This window comes from Procambarus clarkii, chromosome 17 (assembly GCF_040958095.1).
Source record: "Procambarus clarkii isolate CNS0578487 chromosome 17, FALCON_Pclarkii_2.0, whole genome shotgun sequence".
NCBI classification, from domain to species: domain Eukaryota; kingdom Metazoa; phylum Arthropoda; class Malacostraca; order Decapoda; family Cambaridae; genus Procambarus; species Procambarus clarkii.
Window position 1 is genome coordinate 27,523,881 of NC_091166.1, and position 19,770 is coordinate 27,543,650.

Consider the following 19,770-nt stretch of genomic DNA (forward strand, 5'->3'; position numbering starts at 1 on the left):
TCTTAACTAATCTTTAAATGTAACATATTTTTTCTATAACAAATGCAAAAACATAATTCCAATTAAATTATACTTGCGACCTCTTGTGCCCACATACTCATCTCCCCAAAACTACCACAGTGCTTAACTTAAAACTCTACAACAGCCTTAGAATAAATACTCACGTCACACAAACGAATGCCATAGCACTCAAATCACTCGGATAACAGTACAAACTTAGAAATGCACAAATACATTCAAGATAAACCTGTACCAAACCCTAATTTGACCACTTAAAAAATATTCGATAGTATGCTGGTCCCGGTAGTATGCTGGTCCCGGTAGTATGTTGGTTCCGGTAGTATGTTGGTCCCGGTAGAATGTTGGTCCTGGTAGTATGTTGGTCTCGGTAGTATGTTGGTCCTGGTAGTATGCTGGTCCCGGTAGTATGCTGGTCCCGGTAGTATGTTGGTCCCAGTAGTATGTTGGTCCCAGTAGAATGTTGGTCTCGGTAGTATGTTGGTCCCGGTAGTATGTTGGTCCCGGTAGTATGCTGGTCCCGGTAGTATGTTGGTCCCAGTAGTATGTTGGTCTCGGTAGTATGTTGGTCCCGGTAGTATGCTGGTCCCGGTAGTATAGTGGTCCCGGTAGTATGCTGGTCCCGGTAGTATGTTGGTCCTGGTAGTATAGTGGTCCCGGTAGTATGTTGGTCCCGGTAGTATGTTGGTCCCGGTAGTATGCTGGTCCCGGTAGTATGTTGGTCCCGGTAGAATGTTGGTCCCGGTAGTATGTTGGTCCCAGTAGTATGTTGGTCCCAATAGTATGTTGGTCCCGGAAGTATGGTGGTCCCGATAGTATGTTGGTCCCGGTAGTATGCTGGTTCCGGTAGTATGTTGGTCCCGGTAGTATGTTGGTCCCGGTAGAATGTTGGTCCCGGTAGTATGTTGGTCCCGGTAGTATGTTGGTCCCGGTAGTATGTTGGTCCCGGTAGTATGTTTGTCCCGGTAGTATGTTGGTCCCGGTAGTATGTTGGTTCCGGTAGTATGTTTGTCCCGGTAGTACGTTGGTCCCGGTAGTATGTTGGTCCCGGTAGTATGTTGGTCCCGGTAGTGTGCTGGTTCCGGTAGTATGTTGCTCCCGGTAGTATGTTGGTCCCGGTAGAATGTTGGTCCCGGTAGAATGTTGGTCCCGGTAGTATGTTGGTCCCGGTAGTATGTTGGTCCCGGTAGTATGGTGGTCCCGGTAGTATGTGGATCCCGGAAGTATGTTGGTCCCGGTAATATGGTGGTCCCGGTAGTATGCTGGTCCCGGTACTATGTTGGTCCCGGTAGTATGTTGGTCCCGGTAGTATGTTGGTCCCGGTAGTATGTTGGTCCCGGTAGTATGTTGGTCCCGGTAGTATGGTGGTCCCGGTAGTATGTTGGTCCCAGTAGTATGGTGGTCCCGGTAGTATGTTGGTTCCGGTAGCATTATGGTCCCGGTAGTATGTTGGTCCCGGTAGTATGTTGGTCCCGGTAGCATGGTGGTCCCGGTAGTATGTTGGTCTCGGTAGTATGATGGTCCCAGTAGAATGTTGGTCCCGGTAGTATTCTGGTCCCGGTAGTATGTTGGTCCCGGTAGTATGTTGGTCGCGGTAGAATGTTGGTCCTGGTAGTATGTTGGTCTCTGTAGTATGCTGGTCCCGGTAGTATGTTGGTCCCGGTAGTATGTTGGTCGCGGTAGAATGTTGGTCCCGGTAGTATGTTGGTCCCGGTAGTATACTTGTCCGGGTAGCATGGTACTGGGTGTACTCATGTCGGAAGACCTTACCTTTAAAGAACACAATAAAGTAGCCGTCACAACTGCAAGAAAAATGACAGGTTGGATAACAAGATCTTTTCACACTAGAGATGCTATACCGATGATGATACTTTTCAAAACGTTTGTGCTCTCTAGAGTGGAGTACTGCTGCACAATGACAGCCCCTTTCAAAGCTGGAGAAATTGCTGACCTGGAGAGCGTGCAGAGATCCTTTACTGCTAGAATCCACTCAGTAAAACATCTAAACTATTGGGACCGACTAAAGAGCCTAAAACTGTACTCCCTTGAGCGCAGGCGGGAGAGATACATAATAATTTACACGTGGAAAATATTAGAGGGGCTGGTCCCAAACCTGCACACAGAAATAACATCACATGAGACCAGAAGACATGGCAGGATGTGCAGAATACCCCCGTTGAAAAGCAGAGGTGCAACAGGTACTCTGAGAGAGAACTCTACCAACATCAGAGGCCCGAGACTGTTCAACACGCTTCCGCTACACATAAGGAGCATAACTTGCAATCCCCTCACAGTGTTCAAGAGAGAACTGGATAAGCACCTCCAAAGGATACCTGATCAACCAGGCTGTGACTTATACGTCAGGCTGCGAGCAGCCGCGTCCAACAGCCTGGTTCATCAGTCCGGCAACCAGGAGGCCTGGTCGACGACCGGGCCGCGGGGACGCTAACCCCGGAAGCACCTCAAGGTATGGTGGTCCTGGTAGTATGTTGGTCCCGGTAGTATGTTGGTCCCGGTAGTATGTTGGTCCCGGTAGTATGGTGGTCCCGGTAGTATGTTGGTCCCGGTAGTATGTTTGTCCCGGTAGTATGTTGGTCCCGGTAGTATGGTGGTCCCGGTAGTATGTTGGTCCCGGTAGTATGTTTGTCCCGGTAGTATGTTGGTCCCGGTAGTATGTTGGTCCCGGTAGTATGTTGGTCCCGGTAGTATGTTGGTCCCGGTAGTATGGTGGTCCCGGTAGTATGTTGGTCCCGGTAGTATGTTGGTCCCGGTAGTATGTTTGTCCCGGTAGTATGTTGGTCCCGGTAGTATTGTGGTCCCGGTAGTATGTTGGTCCCGGTAGTATGTTGGTCCCAGTAGTATGGTGGTTCCGGTAGTATGTTTGTCCCGGTAGTATGTTGGTCCCGGTAGTATGTTGGTCCCGGTAGTATGTTGGTCCCGGTAGTATGTTGGTCCCAGTAGTATGTTGGTCCCGGTAGTATGTTGGTCCCGGTAGTATGTTGGTCCCGGTAGTATGTTGGTCCCAGTAGTATGGTGGTTCCGGTAGTATGTTTGTCCCGGTAGTATGTTGGTTCCGGTAGTATGTTGGTCCCAGTAGTATGTTTGTCCTGGTAGTATGTTTGTCCCGGTAGTATGTTTGTCCCGGTAGTATGTTGGTCCCGGTAGTATGTTGGTCCCGGTAGTATGTTTGCCCCGGTAGTATGTTGGTCCCGGTAGTATGTTGGTCCCGGAAGTATGTTTGTGCGGGTAGTATGTTTGTCCAGGTAGTATGTTGGTCCAGGTAGTATGTTGGTCCTGGTAGTATGTTTGTCCCAGTAGTATGTTGGTCCCGGTAGAATGGTGGTCCCGGTAGTATGTTGGTCCCGGTAGTATGGTTGTCCCGGTAGTATGGTGGTCCCGGTAGTATGTTGGTTCCTGTAGTATGATGGTCCCGGTAGTATGTTGGTCCCGGTAGTATGGTGGTCCCGGTAGTATGTTGGTCCCGGTAGTATGTTGGTCCCGGTAGTATGTTGGTCCCGGTAGTATGGTTGTCCCGGTAGTATGGTGGTCCCGGTAGTATGTTGCTCCCGGTAGTATGATGGTCCCGGTAGTATGTTGGTCTGGATAGAATTTTGGTCCTGGTAGTATGTTGGTCCCGGTAGTATGTTGGTCCCGGTAGTATGTTGGTCTGGATAGAATTTTGTTCCTGGTAGTATGTTGGTCCCGGTAGTATGGTGGTCCCGGTAGCATGTTTTCTTCTGGTAGAATGTTGGTCCTGATAGTATGTTGGTCCCAGTAGTATGTTGGTCCCGGTAGTATGTTGGTCACGGTAGTATGTTGGTGCCGGTAGTATGTTGATCCCGGTAGTATGTTGGTCCCGGCAGTATGTTGGTCCCGGTAGTATGTTGGTCCCGGTAGTATGTTTGTCCCAGTAGTATGATGGTCCAAGTAGTATGTTGGTTCCGGTAGTATGTTTGTCCCAGTAGTATGATGGTCCCAGTAGTATGTTGGTTCCGGTAGTATGTTTGTCCCAGTAGTATGATGGTCCTGGTAGTATGAAGGTCCATGTAGTACAGTCAGGTTCGTTCTCGACGCACAATCGAGAATTCTGGGTTCGAATCCCGGGTGGGACAGAAATGGTTGGGCACATTTCGTTTCACCTAATGCTTCTGTTAACCTAGAACAAGTATTTAGTCAGGAGTTAGTCAGCTTGTTGTTGGATTGCATCCTGGGTGAGGTCAACATTTTGACCCTGGGGGGAGGGGAACCTCAATTAAAAGACTAACTTGTATGAATACACTCTGGCTTCCTGCCTCCTGACACAGTGAATTATACAATTATTATGCCCCTTGTTCACTCACTAGCAGTTAACATAAATAACTACATAAGTAATTACAAGACATAAAAAACAGAGCTCTGAAGTGGATATTAAACTCCCACTAGCAATAATTTTCCCAATGAGGTCTCTAAATCAGAGGAAACATGCAGCCCATTATCATATACTGGAAACACATGACAGACAAACAAGTATATAGACTAACACTACACACAGAAATCACAATAGCGTGATGCATCAAATGAACAAATCCACAAGGGCCATGAAGAGGGTTTGAACCTACGTCCGAGAGGATTCCATATGCTCTTGGAGGGTCTGGGATCCTCTCTGACCCTCATCACGGCCCTTGTGGAATTGTTCATACAGACTAACAATATATCATAAACACCACAGTAATCGTCAACACACTCACACTCGGAAGACCCCCAAAAATCACAACCTCATCGAAATTATACAGTACTGTACCTGCCAGTAACCCCAATTCATGTCAAAATATACATAATGCCCAAACATGCCCTCTAATAAGATATACAAACCTGATAACACTCAGTTTGTTATTTTTGTGAGGTACTTTAGTATGTGCCGACTAAAAATACCTTGAGCAGGGCATACATGATTCCAGTGTCTTAAAAGTGCTTTACCTTTCAACACTTCTAATGACAACATTTTCAGCTTGCTGAGCTAAGTCCTGGTACTTTTCCTCGCACTAAAATCTGTTTTCTCGCCAACTATTTTTCTCCTATTCCCTTTTCAAGCATTGTACCATCCAGAGTAATATTTTTCTTACTTTTTCTGGTTTATTCTTTAATGCTCTTCCTCCTGCAATTTTTAAGTTACCGATACTTAAATAAGTAAGTTACGGTAGTGAGTCTGGAACAAATTAACAAATCTAAATTTTACGTAAAGTTTGTGTTCTTCCTGGGCCAAAATGTGGCGGGTTTTCATGTCTTAAATGTGTGGCTTTAGCATTAATTTATTTCTTCCTGCAGTGTGTCTGGAGGCGCCAAATGTGACTAATGCAACAACCAATTGGGTGGACAACATGTGGACAGTTAACAAAAATGTCACAGCAAACTGCCTTGGAAATCTCTACTTCCCTAAACTCAAGTCTCAGACTCGTCCAGTCACATGTACATGGAACGGCTGGGACAACACCCCAACCTGCATGCAAGGTAAATTTTCATTGTAAAAATACTTCGACCTCATCCTCTAATTGTGTGTTAAATAATCAACTGCACGGAGGTGCCTCCAGGCACCTCCAGGGAGCCGGTCGGCCGAGCAGGGAGCCGGTCGGCCGAGCGGTTAGCACGCTGGACTTGTGATCCTGTGGTCCTGGGTTCGATCCCAGGCGCCGGCGAGAAACATTGGGCAGAGTTTCTTTCACCCTATGCCCCTGTTACCTAGCAGTAAAATAGATACCTGGGTGTTAGTCTGCTCTCACGGGCTACTTCCTGGGGGTGAAGGCCTGGTCAAGGACCGGGCCGCGGGGACACTAAAAAGCCCCGAATTCATCTCAAGATAACCTCAAGATAACCACGTTCTGGGAGAAACCCCGTCAGTTCCTTAAAGCTAACTGAACTGATATGTGCTTTATTAGTTAAGGGACATTAGTCACTTGGATTTCTGAATCTATCGAGGACCACGAGCAAGAACCTGGTCCCCTCACAGGCACAGGGAGCGATGGTGTATGAGCACTTTTCATTTAAAGTATTGTCTTATTCTGCAGTCGACAGGGGCAGTCGCCCAGAAAAATAAGCAAACCAAAATAACTAGCTGGTATAACGCGACCTTTAGCCCAAAAGAGCAAATGAACTCTCTAGCAGAGAGTTCCTGCACAACTCTCTTGCAAGAAAAAAACGAAAATAGTAACTCTGCAAGCAAACTAGTTTGCCCGCTTGTTAGCGGAACACACGTGTGCACACACACACGTGCACACATGTGTGCATGTGTGTGTCACTCACAATCAATGTGATTGATTGACAGTTGAGAGACGGGCCGAAAGAGCAGAGCTCAACCCCTGCAAGCACAACTAGGTAAATACATGCACATGTTTGCACATACGCACGTCTCCACTACCTCGGAGTAATGATCACCCCTTCTGCCTCTGCCATGCTGCCTGTTGGGTCGGTGACACCTTCGACCCTGACTCTTGCAGGACGTGTTCTCGGCTTGTGCTGCTGTGTATGTGTGGATAAAAAACCTCATCTGTGGATAAGAGGTTTCTAAAAGCGGCGGTGTTGCCAGCTCACTTATTCTTGCTACGCGCCAGGTTGGAAGCCCCGGAGCTGCCCCGTTTAGGTTTTAGGGATCAGGATTTGGGGGACGTTGGTCACTTCCACGACCAACCAAAAGGGCTCAATTTTTTCTACAGGGGTGGTGTGTATGGAGGAGAGCTATGCCCCGGAGACCCGGGTGGGGGTTTCCTGGGGTTCGGGACGTCTTCCTCTGTACAGGGAGCTGTTCCCTGACTGCAAGTCCATCACATTCAATGCTTTTCGGCAGGACTAGTCTCAGTGGGGGTTCCTGTACAACCCGTTCTCGCACTTTCTTACAGTCAATATTGACTTATTAAATACGTGCATATGTGACATACTAAACATACTAGTTTACCTTGAAAAGCTTCATGGAAAACACCGACCTTCCCTACCTTCTTAGTATGTTAAGATAAGCATCTTATTGCTTCGTAATTGCAATTATTACTTAACCTATACCTATAATAGGTTAAGTAATAATTGTAATTACGAAGCAATAAGATGCTTATCTTAATATACTAAGAAGGTTAGATAAGGTCGGTGTTTTCTATGAAGCTGTTCAGAGTAAACTAGTATGTTTAGTATGTCACATATGCACGTATTTAATAAGTCAATATTGACTATACGAAAGTGCGAATATATATATATATATATATATATATATATATATATATATATATATATATATATATATATATATATATATATATATATATATATATGTGTGTATATCACGAAAATAAACACGTGATTAAGAATGTGACAATATATATATATATATATATATATATATATATATATATATATATATATATATATATATATATATATATATATATATATATATATATATATAGACACCTAGGTTCTCCTAGGGGAGAACCTAGGTGTCCCTGTTTGCAAACTTCTACATGGGTACCATCGAGCAAAAACTCTTAGTCGACATGAACTTGAAACCGGCCATATACTGCAGGTATGTTGACGACATTATTACACAGGTACCTGATGTCAGACATCTGCAGGAGCTGAAGGAGGCATTTGAGCGGAGTTCCGTGCTGCGTTTCACTTACGAGATGGAAAAGGATGAGAAGCTGCCCTTTCTAGATGTAACAGTCATGGAAAAGAGCGTAGGTTTCCACACTGCAGTCCTAGTCAACAACAGCTTCTCCAATGATTTCGTCGTAGACATCATAAGAAGGAAAGTGAAACGCCATGCAACCTCTGAAGAGACAACCAACACAACACCTATACCCCCTATTAGACTATTTTACAGGAACTTCTTTTCCACAGCTCATAAAACGGAGGAAAGGGTCCTGAAAGATATTGTTAATAGAAACGTTATCCCTACAGACAAAAATCAGAGGATACAACTGACGATTTACTATAAAACCAGAAAAACGGGCAGCCTACTCATGAGAAACTCTCCAGACACAAAACAGAACGCTTTAAGAGACCAACGTCGTCTATGCCTTCAAATGCCCTCTTGGGGACTGTAAGCTCCAAAAAACCCAGTATATAGGCAAGACAACAACATCTCTTTCTTGGCCTTTAACGATGCATAAGCAACAGGGCTCCATTAAGGAACATATAATCTCTTCCCACAACCAAACCATCGCCAGAGAAATCCTAGTAAACAACACAGAAATCATCGATAGATACAGCGATAGCAGGCGGCTTGACGTTTGCGAGGCACTACACATCAAGAAGTCAACACTAGCAATCAACAGCCAATTAATGCACAACTATATTCTACCCACCTCAAGACTCCACTCCAATATAGAAGCATCAAGAAATATGGACCAATAGGCTTTCTACAATCACTTCTATTCAATGCCCATTGTTTCGTGTTCTGTCTTGTGTTGATGAAATTAATACCTTATTAAATACCACCTCACCCCATCCACCTCACTCAAATGTAGATATAAACAAATCGGAGATGTGTAAGTTCTATTCAGTTGTGTATGTGTAAACTAAAGTCTTTGAAAATGTAATAAGTTTTACGAAACGCGCTCAAGTGTCGCGTCAGACTAGAAATAAAAATGAATTTTGGAGAATTGATTTTTTAATTATCACCAACAGTGAAAAGAAATGTACGAAAGATTGAGAAAATTCGTGTTAGAATTATTAATCTTACTTTTTCGGTCATATTTAATAATATATGTCTACAGGAAAGACTGCTACCAAAATATACTAATATATATATATATATATATATATATATATATATATATATATATATATATATATATATATATATATATATATATATATATATATATATGAGGGTCTACAACACCAAGAGCCAGACCCCCCTACCAGGTATCAAACAAAACAGAAAAAATGCAAGAAGACAACGTCACAGGCGGCGGAACAGAACCGACCGCTGTATTATGTTAAAAACAAGCTGCACAGTACCTTGCGTCGCTACCAGTGACGAAACTACCTCCTGCTCAGAGGCAAACAGTGGTACACGAAACTCCCCAGCTGACTCCAAGGGCGAGCAATCACCGAGCAGCAAAAGACGACAGTGGAGGTAGACCCCAAGTGACTTGTGGAAGAGAACCCCAAGCCCCAAGGGTAGTACTTACAGGGCACCTAGGAAAGGTAACCCTAGGCGCATGCAGCCCGAGTACTGGTGAAACTACTCCTGGCTCACACACCACCACGTAACAGGACCACACCACAAGGCACAGCACTGGAATGTTAGGAGCCAGAGTCGCACAACTGCCAAGTCTCACATCAGCCTCATAACTGGGGGTGGATGGCCGACCCGGCGGGGGGGGTGGAGGGGTCTGGTGCTCCCTCTTCCCCCTCCCAGGGAGGGTGTGTTTGGAGCTCCCTTTTCCCTCTCCCGGGGAGGGGGGGGGGGAGGGAGCTTCGCAGACAGCGATGACGGTTGTGACATCATGCTCGTTTGTTCATTTTGTAATTTGGGAAGCTATGTCCAACAGTTCCGCGTTCTGTACCAATTTTTTTAATCAGATAGGGTTTGTTTTAGGGTGCTTACCTTTCTGGGTGAGTGACCTTGTACATTACTAATATTAGCTAATATCAGTCCAACAGCTCCATGGAGTCTCTGGGACTCTACCAAAAAATGGCGTTTCATTACATTCAAGTTGTTTTTTTATATTTAAAACATTTTTAGTTAGATGTTAGAAATAGTATAATGTATCGTTATAGGTTGAGGTGAGGATGTTTGTTACATGTTGCTGGTAGAGTCAGGTAGGACGTAGTACTGACTGTGGCCGGAGACAAAGAGCTTGTGTGAGGCCTTGAGCCAAGGCTGGAGTCAAGAGCTCAGAGCAGGGCAAGAGCGTAGAGCTGGAAAGAGGGGTGGGATCGGAGAGCTCAAATGAAGGATGAGAGTGGGTAGCTCGAGTAAGGCCAGAACTGGCTGTCTGTTCTGTAGTGAGGCTGCAGCTTTTTGCATGAGAGTTGGAATTAGACTCGTAAAGTGTTACATTGTACGCTGATGGATGTCAATGGTGTAGGAGAAGATCTGCGGTATATCCTGAACATTTGTCACTGAACCACTCTCTATTGGAGTTAGACTGATGATGTTACATTGTTACATATCTATGCTTCCCCTGACTTAGGACAGTTTGCTTCTGGCAAGTTGATCATCAATTGGCGTGATGGGACGCAAGTTACTTTCAGCTTTCCTATGTGATTTATGGAACATTTGGGAACATAGATTAATATAATTACAGATGTTATTAATCGTTAGGGAATACGATTGCAAGTGTCATTAGTGATTATGGTTGGAAGTAGATGGCACATTAGAGATTATTAATGTGATATGCTTTAACCTGGCTAAGTGCCACTGCAGCTGAAATAGTTAAGTGTGCCATGTGTTCGTCCAACCCTCTATTTTGTCGGAGCATAATACTTAACTTTGATGCACTATGTCATTTCATCCACTTTTCATTATTTGCCAGCTGTAATTTAAAGAATATATTTTAGCTCTACAACCCACTTGATAGCGTTCCTCAATCATTCTAACTTTTGCATGTTATTACAGATTTCCTCGTATGTATGGTATTAATAGTCTAGAGTCTAGACTGTCCAGCATTTTGCGTGCCTACATTAAACTAAAGATTCAGTGAGGGAAATATAATTGAAATTAAGGAGTAAAAGAAGAGTCCTAAACCTGCTACGCGTGATGGTTGCGAGTGTCTGGCATCCCCAAGGCTGCTGACTTACTTGTGCCTCCTCATTAGTCTTTAATGTTAAAGTGTCTGTATCCATATCTATGACTGATGGTGTTGGGTGCTTTCCAACAGTATGCCTGGGAGACCCGGTGGTGCAGAATGCCACAGTGGACCTGCAAAACGTAATGTGGGCGGTGGGGGAGGCCCCAACCGCCACCTGCTTTGAACATTATATGTTTCTGCAAGAGGCTACCAAGACCCAACCCATCATGTGTACCAGCCAGGGATGGGAGAACAGGACTGGTTGTGTCCAAGGTAAGTCTTGCTGCTGTAGTAGTATGTCCAGTATGTACGGAAGTCTGCTGGAGGCTATAGATTCTTCATGAGCTAGTACTGTACATCCTTTTTCAGCAGGTATACAAGTTTTTATATCCTTTGCCAGTGACATAGTTTTTCCTCTTGCAATAGTTAATATTAAAGATATACAGGTAGCAAATAAAATTAGACACTTGGGACTGGTATTCAATTCAAACTTTGCCAACTAACTCATAGCCAAGAATTTTTTTTAATTTAACTATCAGGGGGAAAGCGCCAAGCCATTACGACTATAGAGCACTTGGAAGTGGATCAGGATAAGGATTTGGGATGGGACGGGGGGAAGGAATTCTTAGCCAAGAGAATTCATAACTTTATTTATTTATATGTATTTCATGCCCTTCCCGTAGATGGCAGTGGACCTGTAGTAATCCGTAATCCACGAGTTAGGAGTAAGCATTAGCTAGTGGATCAAACCGGATGAAAGGAGTGCTGGTACGTAGTAGTTAGTTGTCACATATAAAGGTGAGATCAAATGGATTAAGACAGCTTTAGCCCGCCCAAGTTAATATTGCCGCCAACAAGTCACAAAGGGCGACTTGGCGGAATACGAGTGATTCAAAGTTCTTAGGAAACAAGGAGATTTCTATTTAATCTGATTATGAGGTCCTTGGTGATGCTGGGTGTGGTGGCAAAACCTGTGACTGGCAAGAAGTCAGGTTTGTGGAAGCCTGGGTTCTATCAAGTCCTTCCCTCCACCTGGGACATTGACGATGGCCAAACAAGCAAATGAGGGAACCTGATGTGATCTTGTTGACCCGAGTCAAGTCTGCCGTGTGAGAGTATAGTATTACCTAAGTGTAATTACCTATCATGAGGTAATCTTGAGATGATTTCTGTGCCTAGCGTCCCCGCGGCCCGGTCCTCGACCAGGCCTCCTTTTTGTTACACCCCCCAGGAAGCAGCCTGTAGCAGCTGTCTAATCCCAGGTACCTATTTACTGCTAGGTAACAGGGGCATCAGGGTGAAAGAAACTTTTTTGCCCATTTGTCTTCGCCTCCACTGGGGATCGAACCCGGAACCTCAGGACTACGAATCCGAAGCGCTGTCCACTCAGCTGTCAGGCACCCCAAGTGTAGTTACCAACTGTAGTTGTGTAGCACCTAAGTGTAGTTACAGGATGAGAGCTACGCTCGTGGTATCCTGTCTTCCAAGCACTCTTTGTCATATAACGCTTTAAAATTACTGATGGTATTGGCCTCCACCACCTTCAATAGTGGAGATGGGAGTATGTAACTTCAGTCTGGGAGACTAACCGGGTGTGAAGTGTTAAAGTGACAATTCAAAGTTAGAGACATAGGCTGGTGAAGATGACTGTGAATGGTGACCAGTTAGGTCCATTGTGTTTAATGGAAAGGGTAGCTAAAATAAACAAGTTAAATTCACTATATTGTTAATATTGTCAGTCTATTTTATATAATTAAATTAGAAAACCCAACAGTCTTTAGTCGCCTTCTGTATGTTCTCTCATGTGAGTTAAAATACAAACCTATTGCTATGACTCGAGGATTTAGGTGTAGAAATATGCATTATTTGAAGTAAAATATTTAATGAGGCGATAGGATATATAATTGGATAATGGTGTATTCACAATTGACCGCATATCCAATCTGTGGGTGATATTGGATCCCAAATCCATCCTGTGGGCAATAGCAGACCCCAACCCCATCCTGTAGGCAGTAGTGGACCCCAACCCCATCCTGTGGGCAGTAGTTGACCCCAGCCCCATCCTGTGGGCAGTAGTGGACCTCAACCTCATTCTGTGGGCAGTAGTGGACCCCATATCCATCTTGTGGCTGGTAGAGGATCCTATATCCATCCTGTGGGCAGTAGTTGACCCCATATTCATCTTGTAAGCAGTAGTGAACCCCCATACCAATTCTGTGGGTAGTAGGTGACCCCATACCCACCCTGTGAGAGGCAGTGAACCCAATACACATCCTCTGGGCGGTAGTGAACCCCATACCCATCCCATGAATGGTAGCGAACCCCATACCCATTCCATGGATGGTAGCAAACCCCATACCTCTCCTGTGGGCAGGAATGGACACAATACCCATCCTGTGGGCTGCAGCGGATCCCTATACCCATGTGGGAAATTATTATTGGCATTATATGCTTAATTTAACAGTATTAATTATTGGATTATTCTATGCTCCCATTGGACCGTGTTAGTTCTTTGTTTTCATTTAGGTTTAATTTTAACAATCCAGTGGATATGGAAAATCTTCTTTATGTAAACTTGATTCCAAATTCTAAATCTAGTTATTCTGGTGTTCGTTCCAACCTAGTCGGTTGAAGATACACCATGCACGAATACATATACAGTAGTACTTGGGACAAACAATTAATTAGACATCCGTAACACTTGCAAATGAACTCATAGCAGAATTTACTCCAAATATAAAGTCTAAATTAAGTTAACACCCACTGGACAGGATCAGTTCTGATTATACATATCATATAGTGCTCTTAATAATATTATTAAAAAAATAAGCCTTGGCTGTCTAGGAGTTTGGAGATGGTTTATCTCGTGCAGTTCCCAGTATGGCTTCCCTGGCACATGTCAGCCTTTAGTGGATGCTACATTTATCTCCAGAACCATTCCTGATGGCAAGATAGCTTATATTCTCAAAGGAAGAAATCATATGAGCTTATAACACCTGTTTACAAGCTATACTTTGAGGATCTAAATATTGATTACTTTGTTTGGGGTAGACATTCCCATAACTGCACTCAACCACCGCCTATTAACTACTCGTATACTGTACATGTATATTTGGCCAAACGCCTATATAGCAGAATAGTATGAGGTCAATTAAGGCTCTGGTTAGTGTGAGGCAGAGAGATTGACCTGTCTTGGTCTTGATGAATGTCTTAACAGTGTTGTAATAACAGATTGACCCAGGAGTAGTGTTCTGCTTCCACACAAGATGGCTGTTTCTTCCCGAATGACTTCCCCTCAAGAGAGTTTGCGTTAATTTATATAATATTTGTTTTGGGACATCAAGGCTTGATTATTTACGAATTAAAGTCAAACATATTACAACCGAATACTTCATCAAGAATGAATTGGATTTCTTTCAATAGATAATTTTGAAACGACTATTCAAAGTTAAGTTAAAAGCTCATTAGACCGTAATATAGCAAAGCCCAAAGGTAACATACTATCCCCATGTTTGTCTCCTCTACGCAATTAATAGTAATCATGATTATGTATTACGTTATGGAGGTAGAGGAGTGTTACCTATCGTTCGTTACGGCTCGTGACCCTACAGCAGCCAAGCTTTAATTACGTCTAGGGATACGAGAAAACTGCTGTTCTCAAGAGCGGGTCACCAGTATAACCCCTTGATAAGTAATGAGCACATAAATAAAAATCTTCCTTTAGGACTGAAGAATTATACATATAACTTATAATATATATATTCAAGACAGTATAATATAAAAACACAGATGGTAAAGTTAACTTATACAACAAACCAAAAAATATTTTCATCCCACTATAACATAATAAAATATGGCACAACAACAAGTAAACAGACTTATCTCCCACATGTTATTCCTTCGAGTCCCTTGCAGCTACTGAACTCTCGCTCTGTCGCTACCCATAATCCTCCCCTCCTCTGCCTCATCCAGGATGATGGATGGAAACTAAAGATTTTTTAATATTTAAAACTAATTGAACAACCACTTGGTCTCAAAACACATAGGAATGCAAATTACATATAATAGTTACTTGCAAAATATATAAGTACAATGCCACCTGCTTAATTACAGTAAATAAACAATTATATAAACTAAATAAAAGTGACATCTGGAACTCCCAACTGAACAGGTCCAACTTCCCGAATCTAACAGGTATTAGACGTGTGCAAAGCAACCGCGCTCCTGTCTCCACTGACGCTGCCACACCACACGATAATTTACAAAAACACAATGTGTGTACATATACAGGCAATGATATAATGGAACAAAACAAGTTATTTTAAATTTATATTCGTATTCTGCTAGGAGTACGTAACACTTCCACCTCCAAGAAAAAAAATGCAATAGATTGAATATCAATGGCATTTTTTCAAAGTAAAATGTATGACACTTGAGATTTATGGTATTAATTACACCCAACATGTATAAGTAATAAGAACACATTTCTGGACAAAAATGAAAACACTCCAAATATAGTCTTACAGGAAACTCAGAAATTTCAGTCTTATGACTATGTTCTACATATGTTTCACTGGAGTATGCAAATTTATCTCTCCAAGGTACTATCTCATTTATTTCACTTTGTTTCAGATCATATTTCACACTCCTATCTACAACAGTATCATTAGTAGCATGAATAGAATTGTCAAGAAAGGTAGCTGCATTCACACAGTTATCATGGCAATTTAGCTTTTCATTTGTTTCTACTCTTCCTCTAAGATCAGTCCCATATTTCCATGTGATCCCTTTTCCACATGGTGAATTTTTCCAAGACAGACTCCATTTCCCATTACTCCCCTTTCCTGGAGCTTAACTGCTTAATTGAAGCTGACTGGATGTTGAGTAGATTTGGGACTTCTCCTGGGTATGCTCTGACACAGACATCTGCTCTTCATCACTCTTGATCCTCTGTGGAATACATACTCTCGCCCAAACGATACTAAAATTAGAGAAATTAGCATTAAACCTCACAATTATGTATAAAACTTTCCCATTCATAGAACCTTCCGAAACACAAGACACCGACTTAGCAAACCTTTGACCTTCAAACCAAGAAATACAACCCAAGATAAGTGCAAAGACTACCTGATCGAACTGACTCAGATGATCCATAAGGAACACAGAAATCAATTGCCTCATAACTCTGTCATAACGATCAGTGAAAGAAAACAGGCATATGCCTAGGCACCATATCTCAATCATAACTCTCAAGACAAGTTCACACCTCCTGATGGTGAACTTGAACACAACACACACTTTCATCAACCGTCTAGTCTGCCAAAAGACTAAATAAAACATGCCGAAAACTTTACAACCCTCACCATCACTTCCCAAGTGATTTACATCTGATGACAACCAATCAACCAAGAGGTCTTAACATCTTGAAGATGAACAGCAGATTACCTGGGAAACACCCAAGGACAATCTGAAACCCTTCACAATGATTAACACTAGGTAGGATAACCTTATCCCCCAACTTGAAATACACACCTGGAGCCTCAAACATCTGCTCCCCAGTATGATTTAATCCTTCACCCACAATAAGACTCTGAAAATCAACTCCAATATGACTCTGAAAGTCAACACCACACTTGCGTGGAACATACACTTTTATCACTCGTGCATCAAAATTAACTGGATCTGAATATAGAGACACTGCTCTAGCATAACTCACCACTTCCTCAGAACTGCTGGGTGCACAACCTACTTGAGTAAACTCTCTCTGCTCAACCACAAGGCTTGACAAAGATGTCCCACAGTCCATTACTTCACAAGAAAATGGCTCCTGCAGAATAAAAGTAGATTTCAACATCCTACACACACTCTGACTCAATGTACACAATGAGAAATACTTACTCCACATAGAATAAGAATCACAACTCCGTAACTTAGATCCAAATGCTACTTTACCACTCTCAATGATTTTACCAAAATTTCCTCCCATGACTTCTGGAGCTGCTCGGAGTACTGTCTGCTCACAATCAATAATATCACTACCAAGCTGGGTCACATCCTCACAGACAACTGAAGAGGGAGGCTCAATGGGTCTCCATCTACTCAACAGAAACTGATCCTCTGGCTGCTTTCCCACACTCTCCAAAACTGGATCTACAGTACAGACTGTCTCCTTGCTTCTCTCTGAAATCTTAGGGTCAGTTCTACTCAATGCACTTAAATTAAGGGAATCTGAAACGAGCTGGCAAGTAACAGGTAGTTTGACCTCCTCTCCTATTATATCACCTTGACTAGGGTGAGGCGGGGCCTCTACAACAGACTTACTCTCGACAACTGATTCTAAATTTGGAGTGAGCGGGAATACTTCTGCCAACCCGACATCTTGTCCTAAACCATTCACTTGGCTGGAATACAGAGTCGTGGCTTTTAAGTTTCTCTCAACTCCTGGCACAACGTTCGTAGTGAGCGGGCAAGACAATGGTACATGGACATCCTTTCCCAATTTATTGGAATAAAGCAGAGTCATAGTATCAGGCTTACTCTCAACAACTAAATCGGCCACACAGGAATCTGGAACACCCACATCCCACTTCTCCACTGAAGGGGTACTGGTTACTGGAACAAATGCTTGAGTAACAACATCAGAACTGACAACTGGATTTATATTTGTACTGACATCAGCACAGGTAGAATGGACAAAACCATCTTCTACAACAGGTTGTTCATCCATAGAACTAACTTCAGCACAGGCAGAATAAACATGGTCTGCAACTGGCTGTTTACACAAACGGGGATCAATCTCACCCACAACATGATTTATGGCCACATCATTACCCAATATAACATCCACACCTGGGATGGGCAACTGTGTACTAACACCCACAGTGCATAAACTTGGTGAAATGGTGGATCTGAAAGTAATGTCTATTAGAGGTACAGTTTTACATCCTGCAACACTCTGAAGAACAACAAACTTTCCAGTATCTCTCTTTTCAACACCAGAAAGAATACTGGATGAAATTATGGTTTGGGAAGCACCTGTATCACGAAGAATAATCACTGGCTTCCACTTTCCATTAATACACAAAACTTCACCTGAAGACATATATGGTGAATACTGTTTCACCCAATTGGGGTTTACAGTTACATGTTTATTAGTAAGTTTATTTTGCACACCTCTACAATAAATGAGACCAGTTGGTCGTAACTCAGGGTGCAATATAAAACATGAATTAATTCCATGGCCTTTTCTCTTACAATGGGAACAAGACCTTACAGTGGACACACTGGTAGAACCAACTGTAGGTTTAGAAATAACCTTATTATTATTTGACATTCCTGACAATGAAGTAGCAGGATTAGGTTTTGTAAGAGAAGAGCTCATGGGAGTAACTGGAGCACTAGGACTGGATGGATTCTGATAAGGAGTTCGGTGAGCATTATAATTTACTCTACGACTAGACTTAGGTGAAGTGGCCGTAAACTGGGCCTTAGTCAACAACTCATGCTCATCCGCGAGCTTTGACAGCTCATAAATGTCTGTTACATTCTTTTGTTCTGCCATAAAAGTAGACAACTTGTCTGGGAGACATGACAATACTTCTTCCATTATAAGAAGATTCTTTAGAGCATCAAAGTCAGTGACAGAAAGTGACTTTAACCATCTGTTGCAAAAATTTGTCTTCTGACGAGTAAAATCTGCTATTGTCTGATCACTTATCCTCCTTAGGTTCCTAAACTTTTGCCTGTGTGCCTCTGGATTCAATTGATATGCATTTAAGATGCTTTTCTTTACAAATTCATAATCAAAGCTATGAGCGTCAGGTAGGGATGTAAAAACCTCCTGACTACGCCCCTTAAATTGAGACTGCATAATGGCTACCCACTGATCCCTTGGCCAGTTCATACTGATGGCAATTTTATAAAAATGTGCAAAGAAAACCTCAGGATCCTCCTCATTGAACTTGGGTAATTCTATATACTTATGCGTCCTGATGGGATTATTATCACTATTTGTTGAAACATTACTAGTATTTCCATGCCCAGCTGCCATACGCTGTGATTCAAGCCTGAAGTTAGTGTCAGCCATTTGTTGTTGAATCCCTAATTGCCTAGTTTGTTCCTTTTGAGCTTCAAGTTCTAATATTCTCTGTTCTTTTTGAGCATCAAGTTCTAATATTCTCTGTTCTTTTTGAGCTTCAAGCTTAGCATTGGCTATTTGCGCTTCTAACTCAAGACGCTTTAACGTCATCTGATCACTCGACTCCTCTCTTAACTCCTCTAGAATTTCTTCATCTAACTCTCCATTCTCAACAAAATGTGTCACAATGACTTTCAATATTTGAGCTTTAACCATTCTATTGTTGGCGGTCAATTCCAAATGATTTGCCATTTGTATTAACTCAGTCTTTTTAAGGCTCTGAATCTCTTCAAAGTCTGGGTGAGCCAACAACGATGCAACTTTCTCCTCCATCGTTACTAACACTTGGCACTTGATTCACAACAATAATTAAAACAATGGCACTGCACTACACTTCACTGTAAAATTGTCACCACACTGAAAATTCGCTTGGCCTCACTGCACAAACAATATATAGGATGACTTACCTGAAAATCGTGAAACGTTGTTACTTGACACACAGGAAGGCTTGCCTGGCACATGGAATAGTTCTTATAAAACACACAGACACCTAACACACTGGTACCTAGGAAGGCAAGGTTAGATGAGCATAATTAAGGTTAAGTTGGAACAATATATCTCCCGGCACAGGCCCCTATAACTCTTTGTTACCTATCGTTCGTTACGGCTCGTGACCCTACAGCAGCCAAGCTTTAATTACGTCTAGGGATACGAGAAAACTGCTGTTCTCAAGAGCGGGTCACCAGTATAACCCCTTGATAAGTAATGAGCACATAAATAAAAATCTTCCTTTAGGACTGAAGAATTATACATATAACTTATAATATATATATTCAAGACAGTATAATATAAAAA

At 42.7% G+C, this 19,770-nt stretch overlaps 1 protein-coding gene across 1 annotated transcript in view; it reads left to right on the forward strand.

Annotated features, from left to right (window-relative positions):
* Nucleotides 1-19,770, forward strand: part of LOC138365600 (uncharacterized) — a 245,139-nt gene that overhangs the window by 171,099 nt on the left and 54,270 nt on the right. Inside the window, exons 25-26 of the mRNA XM_069326077.1 lie at nt 5,323-5,505; nt 10,869-11,051. Coding sequence (XP_069182178.1) covers nt 5,323-5,505; nt 10,869-11,051 — 366 coding nt within the window. The remainder of the gene's footprint in view (nt 1-5,322; nt 5,506-10,868; nt 11,052-19,770) is intronic.